The sequence below is a fragment of the Alnus glutinosa genome, chromosome 8, assembly GCF_958979055.1.
Source record: "Alnus glutinosa chromosome 8, dhAlnGlut1.1, whole genome shotgun sequence".
Taxonomy (NCBI): Eukaryota; Viridiplantae; Streptophyta; class Magnoliopsida; order Fagales; family Betulaceae; genus Alnus; species Alnus glutinosa.
Genome location: NC_084893.1, coordinates 3,688,357 through 3,701,659, shown reverse-complemented (window position 1 = coordinate 3,701,659; position 13,303 = coordinate 3,688,357). Strand labels below are relative to the sequence as shown.

Sequence of the window (13,303 nt, the reverse complement as noted above, 5' to 3'; positions counted from 1 at the left end):
GGTAGTTTCGGGAGGTATTTGTCCTATAACCAACTTAGATCTCTTAATAGTAGGGCTGAGCAGGACCCGCCCCGCCCCTATTTTCACAGTTTTTGAAGTTATTTATGCAGGCACGGGTTGGATTTTGTCCAACACGTGCTGGGTAGGGCGGGGTGTGGGTTGGGGTTTTAAAAAACCCCGGGGCCCCGCCCCGCCCCCATAAAAAAACATAAGGAAAAAAAAAATTAGAAAATCCCTAATAACCCAGGCTACCCAGCACGCCTCTTCAATTTTCATTTTATCATTTTGTTTCTAGACTTTTCCTCTTTCTCTCATCAGAAGATTCAGAGCTTCACTTCAATCTCTTCTAGACTTTCTCTTCATTTTTTCTCTTCTCTTCACAAACTTCAGCCTCCCCTTGCGCCACTCTTCGCCTTCTTCAATCTTCACTTCATTGTTTGGGTTTTGTTATGGGCACTAGTCGGAGATCCAACAAAGATGGATTCAAGAGCGGAAATGGGGAAAACTTATCAGAGAAGGTGCGAGAGAAATGGGAACGTGGGAAGCTCGCAACAAGTTTGCAGGTGTTTTTATTTTTTAGAGAATTAGAGCTTCACTTCACTGTTTTGTATATGGTTTTTGTTGGAAATTTCAGATCTGGTTTTTGTTGGCATATCTATATATGGCTTTTGTTGAAAATCCTGGATCTAGTTTTTGTCCTTGTTGGTATATTCGTATATGTTTTTTGTTAGAAATCCCAGATCTAGATCTGAATTGATGGATTTATTTGTAGAGTTTCTATCATGATGGCAACAGCAATTGAAGAAAATTGTCTACTCTTTCTATACCCGCGGGGATTCTTGCATACCCGCGGATCCCAGCCCCATGCATCCCCACCCCAACCCCAACCGCCCCGCACGGGTGCAAGGAGATTTTAGCGGGGTGCGGGGCCAAAAAAAGGGCATCCCCGCCCCCTCGCCCCATGCTTAGCCCTACTTAATAGTCTCGAGAGGCATTTGTCCCAGGACCAACCTGAACCTCTTGGTAGTCCCAAGAGGCATCTGTCCCGAGACCAACTTGGACTTCTTGGTAGTCCCGGGAGGCATCTATCATGCGACCAACTTGGATCTCTTGGTAGTCTCGATTGGCATTTGTCCCTGGATCAACCTCGACTGGGCCGGACTGAACAAGTTCTTTCTATTGTTTAGTGACGCCTCTATCGGGGCGTGTCTACCTCTCGAGTGATCAGGTATAAGTATTCTTTATGACGTACCTGGGATAGTTTTTATTCGATGCTAGTGTGTACTGAGTCAAAGATGTCTGTAGATAAATTGGTACTTCTAAAGCTTCAAGAAATCAACAAGTCTTCATGGGCCTGTGCAAACCTGGCCTGCCCATAGCTAAAGAATGGGTTGATCTTAGTAGGATTATTTTCCAACAAGTAGTATTGATAATCAGAGTCCTATGGGAATTTTGTAAATCCTATTGAATGTTTGCCCGGATTTGGCTTTTGTAACTACAACACATCTATTTCAAGGGCTCATATTTAACTAAAGGGTTAAATGCATCTTTGGTACATGTAGTTTGAAAACTTTATTTTTTGATACCTGAGTTTCAATTCGTATCGCATATGGTACGTGGATTTTGAGAAAATACGAACTTGGTACTTCCGTCAAAAACTTAACAGACTGCCACATGTCAACCCTCTCAAGGGTTTGACATGTGTTGTAATGTAAAAAAACTTTAAAAACATAAATAAAAAAAATTGAAAAAAAAAAAAAACACTTAAAAAAAGTATTAAAAATTAAAAAATAAAAAAAGAAAAAAAGAAAAAAGAAGTGGGGTGGCTGACCACCCCCTTGGCCACCATGGGGGTAGCCGGCCACCCTCATTTTGGCTAAGAGCCACCCCTTTGGCCAGTATGGGGTGAGGGGTGGTTCGGCTACCTCCAATGGCCAAAGAAAAAATAAAAAATAAAAAATAAAAATAAATTGTGAGGGTTTTGGCCCTTGGGGGGCCGGCTGAACCACCCTCATGGCCATTTGGGGATGGTTCAGCCACCCCATGGCCAAACCCTTTAAAAGAAAAAAAAAAATTAAATTAAATTAAATTAAAGGGTTTGGCGAGCCACCTCATTGGCCACAGGGGTGACTTGTGACCCTTGGGGGTGATTCGGTCACTCTCAATTGCCAAAACCCTCACAATTTTTTTTTCTTTTTTCTTTTTTCTCTTTGGCCCGAACCACCCCCAAGCCAGCTACCCCACCTTCTTTTTTGTTTTTTCAAGTTTTTTATACCTTTTTTTTTTTTTTAAGTTTTTTTAATTTTTTAATTTTTTAAATTTATGTTTTTAAAGTTTTTTTACATTATGACACATGTCAACCCTCAGGGGTTGATACGTGGCAGTTTGTTAAATTTTGAGTGGAGATATCAAGTCCGTCTTTTCTTAAAATCTAGATACCATTTGCGATGCGAATTGAAACTCAAGTACCAAAAATAAAGTTTCCAAACAACATGTACCAAAAAAGTATTTAACCCTTAACTAAAAACAAACATGTCATTTTTAATTCTAAAACAAACATTTAATTTTGATGCCGTTTAACGAAAAAGGAGGAACATACGCCTAAATGACTATGGGTATGTTTGGTAAATGGTTTTGTTGTGGAATTTTTGTTTGAATAGTAGTAAGAATTGATTAATGTGATGTTAAGTACAAAAAAGTATATAATTGTTTTATAAAAAAGTAAAAACGTTTTGTTTTGTAGTGAGTTTTTTTATTTAAATAGTAATAAAAAAATAATTAATGTGATATAAAAAGTTAAAAAAAAAAAAAAAAAAAATTTGAATGTTTTAGATTTGACTTTTTTGAGATAACTGAAAAAAAAAATAGAGATAGAGATGAGAGTGTTGCCAAACACACCCTATAAACCTAGAGACACGTTACATGTACATGTACATCTTTTCAACTCCTTAAAGTTAAAATCACCACCATTGTCCCACCACCACCATTATCGCAAGGCACCCACCATCATATGGCTATGGGTCTAGCACTGGTGATGCACAAAAACCATGCAAGGCCAGATGTCTTGGAGATAATGAATTAATAAGGAGATATGATACATTTACAACTTCTATATAACTCTAACAATTTTTTTAAAAAAATTAATCATTGAATATGCATGACTTACATGCAAAAAAACAGATCCAGTGATTAGTTTAAAAAAAAGTTGTTGGAGTTGTATAGAAATTGTGTCAAAAGTTGTACAACAATCGTTTCACATTAATAAGGCTCTGCGTATAGTATATTGCTCTTTCTACATGCTGCTCGACCAACTGTCTTGCACAAATGTATGTTGTTGATGTAGGAGAAAATCAGGCATAAGATTTAAAGATTATTTATTGAATAAGATCAGTCCGATAATAGAAAGAATCGTATAAAATATTTGAAGATTATTTTTAGAATAATATATTTTACTTTCTATACAAGAATTTTACTTTGTTTTCAAGTTTAGAGTTATGTTTTGTATTTTTATTTCTTTATTTTTCTCTAAGTATTCTGTTTGGAAAATACTCAAACTTTGCCTATATAAAGATATGTCTGTATTATTTTGGCAATCAAGTTTTGAATTATCAATTAAATTTGAAGTATTTCAGAGTTATTTATCTATTTACTGGACAATTAGTGATTTTATATTCTCTACTTGTTACGTTCTCTCTTATTGAATTTTATTTTCTATCTTCAATTCATAATTTGTGCTAGGGGTGTAGTGGTGTACAAGCAAATCAGTTATTAATCGAAAATAACTAATAACCGTTAATAACCGCCAACGACCGCTAACCAGAAAAACGGAAATAACTGCAAACCGAATAACCGGATACCGAGTTGTGGTTATCAGTTATAACATTTTAAAAAACCTGGTAACCGTTGTTTTTTTTTTAAAAAATTATATATATATATATATATATATATAATTAACTTAATCATCAAATGTGTATATAAAAGATTTATCAATTTCTCTCAATAAAATCAATAATACTGAAATCATCACAGAGTCATCAACATAGAAAGACCCATATAGGCATATACCTTTTTCATAAACAATCCATCAGAAAAAATGTTGGACATGGAAACTTGATCAAAACCCATCAAATAAGCGAAACCCAATCAAATCGCAAAAACCATCTTACCAACGAGAGAGAGAAGAGTAAACAAAGTACCTAAGAAAAGCTCCAGCTCTTAATCTCCGTCGTCTTCTTCTTCTTGGAGCCTATGGAGACGGAAATCAAAGACTACGACACGGCGAAAGAGAGACCCAGCTCGAGCTCGGGCTCGGAGAAAACGAAGGGTGCTATGAATATAGGAGGGTACCCAGTGAAGGGTCTGTCAATTGCAGGCCACGAAACATGCATAATGTTCCCCACTCTCAAATTGGCCTTCGACATCGGCCGCTGCCCCCAGCACGCTATCTACCACGACTTCCTCTGCATCTCACACGCCCACATGGACCACATTGTGAGTCCCTTTTGTGCTTTCCTTGGCTTCCTATTTGTTTTTGTTGCTGTTGGAATTGGAACTGGAACTGGAACCGGAACTGTTTCATTTTTATTTGTCATGCATATGTTTTTGTTACACCATCTGGACAGCATCGTGGGTACTTCATGTTTCAAATTGTATCTACAACTCCTAAAACCCATTTTGTAAATTGTAATTTTATTCCTTTGATTAGTATGATGGGCTGCACATGGACTTTTTTTTCCCCTTGATTAATGTATTACTGTTATTGGTATTGCTTGAGTGTTACTTCCGACTTAATTCATTTACAGGGAGGTCTTCCCATGTATGTTGCAACTCGTGGTTTATACAGAATGAAGCCCCCTACAATCATTATACCAAAATGTATAAAAGAAGATGTAGAACAACTCTTTGAGGTGCACAGAAGAATGGACCAATCAGAGCTGAAGCATAATCTAATTGGCTTGGATATTGGTAATGGCCAATCTTCAATTCTTTCACCAACTGAAAATTGGTGTCTGCTGCTCTCTTCTCGTCATAATTTCAAGTTAAGCTAATAGATTATGTTACAGGAGAAGAGTTTTATTTGAGAAAAGACCTTAAAGTAAGAGCTTTTAAGACTTACCATGGCATACCTAGCCAGGTATCATAATTAGTTGTAATTTTTTCTCTTCTGGCTTTCCTTGTAGATGCTGATCAATTAGTATATACTAGGAGCTATCTGTAAGTATTGAATGACCATGAATGATTCCTGGCAGGGTTATGTCGTTTACTCTGTAAAACAGAAACTTAAGCAGGAGTACCTTGGCCTTCCTGGAAATGAGATTAAGAATTTGAAGTCATCAGGCGTGGAGGTTTGTCTTGAGAGTTGCCTTCATAGATTTCTTGTGATTAATACGGGTTGGTAATTTGCTTCATTTACTTTAACAACACCCTTCATAATGCAATTTTTTTTGTCCAACTATTCTAGCACCTCTTGAATGCAATATTTGTCTTTCTCCTGTTAATTTGATAAGGAGAGAACTAGAAACGAGATGTGGGAAAGTAACCATGGCCATGAGTAAAACCAATAGATATTCTAAATTTGATCGTTTTCACCTCCTTTTAAAATTCAAAATATCAGTGTATAGCGTACAGTAATAAGATATGTTGTACTGTTTCTTGTTCAAAAGATCAGAATAACTTTCTTGTTATCATGCGCTCTTTCAATGTATGCAATTTCTTGTTGAAATTATTTGAGATGAAAATAAGCTTAGAGTTTTATGGGGCATAAGGACATGGTTGATAGATGTTTGCAATAGGAAGTTTTACTTCTAAACTTGATATCTTGGTGAGTGTTGGTTTTTCTCTTTGATTTTCTAATGCACAAAAGGTTTTGACATTTGGTTCTCTGGTCACACGGCCATCATTTTTTTTCTTTTAATAACTAAATCTCCCTCTCCCTACTCATCATGCTATTTTTGCTCACCTTGCCTTTTCCTCTTTAATTTTTTAATGCACAAAAGTTTTTGGCATTTGGTTCACTGGTCACATGGCCTTCAATTTTTTTTTTCTTCCCCTTTTTATAACTGAATCTCCCTGTCCCTACTCACCTTGCTTTTTGTGCTCATAGAATATACTTTATAACTAGGATGGGATTGCTTTTGCAGATTACAAACACTGTCACAGTACCTGAAATTGCTTTCACTGGAGATACCATGTCTGACTTCATAGTTGACCAAAATAACATTGATGTTTTGAGATCAAGGATTCTTGTTATGGAGGTGCATTTCATTACTTATTAAAATTCCCTATTTCCCTGGATGTATTTATATCTAGTGCTCTCTCTCACTCTCTCTCTCAGACACACGCCCACGCCCACGCCCACACATTAACACAGAAGAACAACTATAAAAAGAAACTTCAGTGATTTAGGGAAACATATAATGGTAACAATTGAATGCTGCTTATGATTGAGCGTTTTGCCTTTCACATAGGGTTTATACAAAAGATGGGCTTTTGCTTTGACATTTTGGTACATTGAGATTTAACCAGAGTATTTATTGTTATAGTTTTAACCAAAAGTAATTCTAGATTTTTGTAGATTGCTATTCTCAATAACAAATACTTGCTTTAGATCATGTGGACCAGGTGAGAGAAAGCTTACTGAAAATCACCATTTTCCTCCACTTCTTGGGTCTTTAATATTGATCAGTTGCAATTCTGCAACATGTGCTCTTCGGATGGGTACGATTTATAGTCTCTGCTCATGCAGATACCTAGTCAGTGAGAGTATCAAAGTGACACATCCTATGTGTCATATCACCCAAGCATGCATGCACACAGAGATACATATGAAGCAGTCACTCATATCCACTGTCCTCAAATTCATTTGAGCATCTATGATAGGTTTCACTTTGACTGAGGCTCTTATATACTTTTATGATATTATACCTCATGTCTTTTCCTGCAGAGCACCTTTTTGGATAACTCCGTTTCAGTGGAGCACGCAAGAGACTATGGACACACTCATCTATCTGAGGTTTAGTCTCCAAACCCTTCTATTAGAAACTATCATGTTTCATGCCCTCATTGGCCTCTATCTGACTATCTCGTATGATGCATCTTTCTGGGTGTACTTACTGTTTGTGTTTATTTGCTGGTTGAGCTGTCAGATAATAAGTCATGCAGAGAGGTTTGAGAACAAGGCAATTCTTCTCATCCACTTTTCAGCTCGTTATGGAGTTGTGGTATCTTTATACAAATTTCTGTTGTAATTTATTATTTCTGTCAGCAAGATATAATCTTTTGTTCTCTGATGAATCCTCCACTATTATCAATGGTAATTAAATTGTTAATTTGTACTTTGATTTATCAGGAAATTCAACAAGCTGTATCTGCGTTGCCTCCACCTTTGGCAGGTCGAGTATTTGCTCTTACTGAAGGCTTCTGATGGGAAGTGCAGCAAAGACATCTTTTTCTTTCTTCTTTTTGCATTAACCATAGAATGTGTTGGCTTTTTTTCTATATTTTTGTTAAATCTTGTCAAAATCAAAATTATGGTGAGCATTTTAGTTTCATTATTGTCTTCGTTTGTTTCGACCATCCGCTTTCTAAACACAATGAGTAATGCCATGAGTTACTGTTGGATAAATTAAAGCACTAACTAGCAATCTGGTCAATAAAATTGATGGGGATTTCTATTCGTTGGACAAACCATTTCAATTTCTCAGTTATAGTCAAGTTCATGGAAGTTGATATTTATATTAACATAGCACGAATGTGAATACAAGGATAAACACCTCAAATTTTTTATTGAAATATCATAATAACAATGATAATATGACATTGAATATTTATAGGTCATGATGAAGCACTAATCGAATCCTAATTAAAGAAATTTACTAGCGACTCCTTAAAGTAAGAAAAAATTAAAGAAAAAAAACACTAATTAAAACTCTAATTTTTCACACAAGAAACTTATTAAATTAGCTTTTTTTTTCACAAAAGATTAAAAAGAAAATCCTTGTTACCATTTGAAATTTGTGTTTCTTAAATTACCGCTTATCTTAAAACATGTGGAATATTTAGATAAAATGGAATGGGAATTTGGAGTCAATGTTTGAACTTATGACCTTTTGCTATAATAATATTTTAAATTATCACTTATTTCAAAAGTTTAAGTCGATAAAAAGTGGTGAATTGAATGCTACTTTCCAAATCCCAAGCTTATACACTATTCAGACGCCACCATCTTTCAAATATGCTTTGTTAACATTAGAGGTGTCAAAGGAATTTGCTTTTCGTGAAAAAAAATTGAACGTCCAATGACTCTTAACAGTTTTAGTTGCACTATGTTTTGTTTTAAAGCTAAGTGAAGATGTTTTGATGTTAGGAGTCAAATAAGTTGTACTTTTTTGCTAGTTTCATCCTAATCATCATTATTGAGATATGCGTAATGCTAGAAACAACACTTTATTTCACCACTATCATACCTTAATAACGTGCTGATCCAATAATTAATTAGCACTGCCATATCAACATATTAATAATAAAATAAAAATATGATTTCTAGCATTATTCTTGAAATATATCTACAAGACACTGCCCGCCTTTGACCGTTTGACGTATTACCCAGACAAATTAAGGCAACTCAGTTGAACAACAATTTTTATTGGACTATCACAAATTGATGCCATAAACCCCAGTTTTTGTTCGACATATGTCATAGTGAGGGGACTATTTGTAATTAGTGTTTGTTTCATCTCACATTCTGGTGTCCTACGTGTTTGCAGTGTGAGGAGCCAGAGTAGATGAAGGCATAATAGAATTGAAAATGTTCCCATTGCCCGCTCTCATTTTAGGAAGGTGAGATTGAAGATGACATTGCATATAATCTAGAGCTGGATGCGAGAAGTCGAGTTAATTCCATTAACACTTGAGTTTGTGAAAAAACTGTCACATCGTTGTTCAAATAAAAAACTGGGAGCTTCACATGATTTGAATACGTTGGTTGTAACAGATCATTAATGGTTGTAATTTGATATATGACATTTTTTGAAGACTAATTCATAAATAAAATAAAAATTAAAAAAACTGCATTTTCCGGTCCAAAATTAAGACCTTGTCTAAGATTCATCCCATTTGTATAAATTAGAACTCAGCATTAGGCTGCCATCCAAAAGTTCAGATTAAACCTGACAAAGCAACATCCCCAAAGGAGAAAAGAAACGCAAAAAATTACTGACAGTATAGGCCAGGCCAAATTCTGCAAATGCAATACCAGGAGCATTGATATTAGTGACAGTTCCTAGTTCTATGGGCTTCAAACTTCAACTTTCAGCTTCTCAACTACATTAGCCATCAAACAACATAGTCTGGCTTCTGAGGCTAAAGAACTAACCATTCCCTCCATAGATCTCAGCTCTTGATGAGACTCCGGCTGCAACACTAGCGAAGAAAACTTTTCATCCAGCACCAACCCAAGACAGTTGATGACATCTTCAAGTTTAGGAACCCAACTGCAGGCCTTCAAACCCAACTTAGATGACGTTTCAGAACATGGAACTGCTTGAGGAAACCTCTCATACTTCTTCAACCACTTCCCTAAATACTGAATCAATTTCATCATCTCTTTGCCACTCAACTTATTGATGGAGGACGATAGTATCACCGCATCAACATTTGATGAGGCCAGCAAGTAGTGCAAACAAAGCTCAGGAGCCGAGAACCCGTCGTGCGCCATCATAAGCAAAATTGAAGCATCCTTTGCCCAGCTCGCTTTCTTCCCTGTGAGACTCTTATCACTTGCCTTCTCAATTGCTGACAAAGCCTGCTTCTCCCATTCCTTCCTCACATTCACCATGCTACTATAAGCATCTTTTGGAGGACAAAGAAAATACTTCAAAATGGCAAGTAATTCCGACGCCCCAAGATCCGAAGCATGCTTAATACAAACACAAATCAAGTCTGACCTCTTCTTTGCCACAAGTCTATTGACCAAATTCGAATAACAAGAATGCTCAACAAGTCCATTAACAATCAAAGTCTCGACCAATTCCCAAGTCTCCAAAACCACGGATGCGTCCAAAACCAAACCACCAACATCTTTTCCCATCAAAGACCCTAGCTTCTCAATCAACATCTGAGTATACCCATTATTGGACGAATCAATCCCAATGGAAACTCCAAATTTGTCCCTGATTTTCTCAAGAAACTGATTCAAAGTTTGAATAAACTCAACCTTATCAAAATCATTTGGGTTCTTGAGCTTCCGCTTTAACTTTGAAAAGAATTTCTTGCCCAAATCTACTACTTCAGAATCAGTCTGCGAGATTTGCCAACCCACAACGGGGTTGACGAGCAAAACAGGATTTGGGCCTTCAAGTTTGGGCCTCAAATTGAGCAAAACATCATCTGGGTTGAGAACAATAGGGTACTCGGATTGTGAGGCGAGTGGCTCGGAATTGGCTGCGGCCTTTTCTATCACTTCAAGCAGAGTCATAGTGAAATTGGAAAGCAAAGCTCAAAACCTGAAGAGCAAACATATACACGCCTCAGTATCAAAAAAATAGAGAGAAAGAATAACATGAGGATTGCCAATTTGCCATCAATGAATTATTCTAACATATGCAGACAAATCAAAAAGAAATAAACTTCAAGAGCAATGTGCTACGACAAAATGTAATTTTGAATTTGCAAATAGGGGCTTTAGAAGTTGTCAGTTGGTGATTGTGTTTATGCAATACAACCAGCCACCTCAGCTTGGAACACCAATATGAAGGTTCACGTCCACACCAGATCATCTCTATTCTCTTAAGAGAAACCCCATATTCTAAGCAATCGACTATAGCCCCATTCAAAAGAAACGAGGCCACCGCGAACGCCACCACCGAACAACAATCCCCTTCCTTGATCGACTACACCAGAAGCCCATTAATTTTGTTAGTCAGTTATGTTTCCTACATAAGCCTTATATTCCTCTTTGGCAAATCATAAAATAACAGTCATACAAAACTGGGTTTTCTTCATGGTGTGACTCAACAAGCTGTGGCTAGGGTTGTGAGACTCAACCCTCTCAGCCATACTCTTCGTTCAACTCTACAATGCGTCATCAAGCTATTTACTTCATATAACACATAATAAACAAACAAGCCGAAAAATGAACCCCAATTTACAAACTGCAAAAATTGAACAAAACCCAGATCCCCTATAAAAGTCACGACCACAAAACAGCTAGGGGTGTAAATCCGGTTCCGGTTCCTGGGTTTCCAGAACCTAGTCCGGATCCGGGTACCCCGGGTAACCGGGGAAGGGGGTACACGGTTAACCAGGGGTAAACCAGGTACCCGGACAGAGTATTTGTTTTTTTAAGAAAAAATGTGTTTTGGGCCCAAAACCCCCTGCAACCGTGCGGGGCGGGGATCCCCGCGGGTATGAAATATTGGAATAATACAGATTCACAGAACCAGATTTACCACTCATTATAAACCAAAATTACATCAAAGTATGCAGAACCTCAGGCTATTTTTCTTTTCTAGGCTCAGTAACTTGTAAAACACCATTTTTTTGTTTTCTAGCAGCCCTGACCTATGTTCTCATAGCTAAACCAGAATCTTTGCAATCAAACTAGAAAGCACTGTAAGAAACAGGGTTCTACTGTAAATCTCAAGATCTTCATCAAAGAAATCCATGAATTAGTCATGATAGAAGTTCTTGCTCAGAAACTCTCTGTTTTTTTAAAATGCTCTGTGGGTGTGATCGAAGAACTAATCAGAATCAGAAAATACCCAAATTTCTCAACCGTTCTTCGGAAAATAAAAAAATTATGAAAAGGAAAAAACCAAGCACCAAAGCGTCTGATCAAATCAACTTGTAATCAGGGGATGACCTGATCACAAGCTAAAATCAGACACTGAGAGCAAGAAATCCCATGAGGGCAACAAAATACAAGCTAAAAACAAAATACAAGCTAAAAGAGACATGAGGGAAACAAAATATAAGCTAAAATCAGACATGTCGTCTGTCCACAATGAGGGCAAGAAATCCCATTGCTTCAATCTTGTCCCTCAACGACAATGCCAAAATGGAAAAATTAAACCCATAAAGAGATAATGTTAAAGTAAAATCACATAAAACCCACTCACAAAATTTTCAAATCTGCAAACCTTTTGGGAGAGTCTCCTGTGCTTTTCATTGTGCGTTGAAAGAGAGACCCAGAGAGACCTTTCACGGTCTGGGAGTGGGCACTGGGCGACACTGGGAAGATGAACAATAACTTCAATAAGTGGATCAGAATGGAAGAAGAGATGAAGGAAAGAAGGAAAGATGAAAAGAAAAGAATAGACCGAGAGAAGTAGAGAACGTACAGTGGGGTGCAGCGCTGTGGGCGGTGGGCGGTGGGCGGTGGGCGTCGTGGGGTGCGGCGCTGTGGGTTGTGGTTTGTGGGTTGTGCGATGATGAAGAGTAGCTAGGGTTAGCCCGGTTAGGTAAGTTGTAGCTTTGGTTTTTTGACCTTTTTTTTTTTTTTTTTTTTTTTATTATTTATTTTAATATGTGGGGCGCGGCGGGGACCCGAAAATTTTCAAGAGGCCCCCCGCAACCCTCCCCGCACCGTGCGGGGGGCCCAAATAAAGGCTCGTGGCCCACACCATGGGTGCAGTTTTCATGTTAGAAGGGGCGGGGCGGGTATTGCGAGAATTTGCTTACTCCTAAATACCGGGGGGGGGGGGGGGGGGGTAAGGTCCAAAAGAAACAAAATGAAAAAGGTAGGGTTTTTTAGTATTTACGGCGCAGGGACGAAACAAAAAGGGTTTTTTATTTTTTTTATTTAATTAAGTATAAGACCAGATCCCGGGGTTCTCGGGTATAATAGGGTCTTGTGAAATCAAGAACTCAGGACCAGGTACCTTGGGTACCCAATTTTTTAAAATCAAATACTTACCTGGTTTTTTCGGTTTCCTTTGCTCAGATCCAGTTCCGGTCCGGTTATAACCTGCCCGAATATACACCCCTAAAAACAAGCACACAGTTCACCAACTATCCATAAAATAAAATAAAATCTAAAATCACGGACATGCTTCTCAGTAAACATTACTATTACTTTGAAACTTCCATAATTTCTTCTCAGCAACCATAAAGAGGGTAAAGAAAACGTTTTTGGCTCAAGCAGCGTGAGTCTAACCCAATACACACCCAAAAGAAAATAGCTAAAAGAAGAGCTCGAAATCACTCGTATAGACAGTGAATGAGCCACAAAAGAAGTGGGAGGAGGAATGGAGGCGGTGGGTAGGGCTGAGCATGGGGCGGGGGGGGGGGCGGGGATGGGGTTTTT

The 13,303-nt window shown here is 37.6% G+C and overlaps 2 protein-coding genes across 5 annotated transcripts; one reads left to right on the top strand and one right to left on the bottom strand.

The window, feature by feature from the left end:
• Positions 1–4,059: 4,059 nt before the first annotated feature.
• LOC133875553 (tRNase Z TRZ1) lies at positions 4,060–7,575 on the top strand. Of its 2 annotated transcripts, none has more exons than XM_062313723.1 (8): positions 4,060–4,491; positions 4,803–4,965; positions 5,064–5,134; positions 5,250–5,345; positions 6,141–6,254; positions 6,944–7,012; positions 7,146–7,178; positions 7,349–7,575. In XM_062313723.1, exons 1-8 carry the CDS (start codon positions 4,249–4,251, stop codon positions 7,421–7,423), a joined length of 864 nt encoding a protein of 287 aa, XP_062169707.1. In that variant the 5' UTR covers positions 4,060–4,248; the 3' UTR covers positions 7,424–7,575. The 2 variants fall into 2 exon arrangements, with proteins under 2 accessions (XP_062169707.1, XP_062169706.1); XM_062313722.1 differs by having other exon boundaries at positions 4,065–4,491; positions 7,146–7,220.
• Positions 7,576–9,071: 1,496 nt separating this feature from the next.
• Positions 9,072–12,463, bottom strand: LOC133875620 (uncharacterized). Of its 3 annotated transcripts, XM_062313810.1 has the most exons (4): positions 12,339–12,463; positions 12,138–12,228; positions 10,729–10,889; positions 9,072–10,502 (listed from the first exon to the last, which is right to left on the bottom strand). In XM_062313810.1, exon 4 carries the CDS (start codon positions 10,472–10,474, stop codon positions 9,296–9,298), a length of 1,179 nt encoding a protein of 392 aa, XP_062169794.1. In that variant the 5' UTR covers positions 10,475–10,502; positions 10,729–10,889; positions 12,138–12,228; positions 12,339–12,463; the 3' UTR covers positions 9,072–9,295. The 3 variants fall into 3 exon arrangements, with proteins under 3 accessions (XP_062169794.1, XP_062169793.1, XP_062169792.1); XM_062313809.1 differs by lacking the exon at positions 10,729–10,889 and having other exon boundaries at positions 12,117–12,228; XM_062313808.1 differs by lacking the exon at positions 10,729–10,889.
• Between the last annotated feature and the right edge of the window lie 840 nt (positions 12,464–13,303).

Coding starts and splice junctions, on each gene's coding strand:
- LOC133875553 (XM_062313722.1), top strand. CDS start 4,249: ATGGAGACGGAAATCAAAGACTACGACACGGCGAAAGAGAGACCCAGC. Junction 4,492..4,802: donor ACGCCCACATGGACCACATT/GTGAGTCCCTTT, acceptor ATTCATTTACAG/GGAGGTCTTCCCATGTATGT. Junction 4,966..5,063: donor TCTAATTGGCTTGGATATTG/GTAATGGCCAAT, acceptor ATTATGTTACAG/GAGAAGAGTTTTATTTGAGA.
- LOC133875620 (XM_062313809.1), bottom strand. CDS start 10,474: ATGACTCTGCTTGAAGTGATAGAAAAGGCCGCAGCCAATTCCGAGCCA.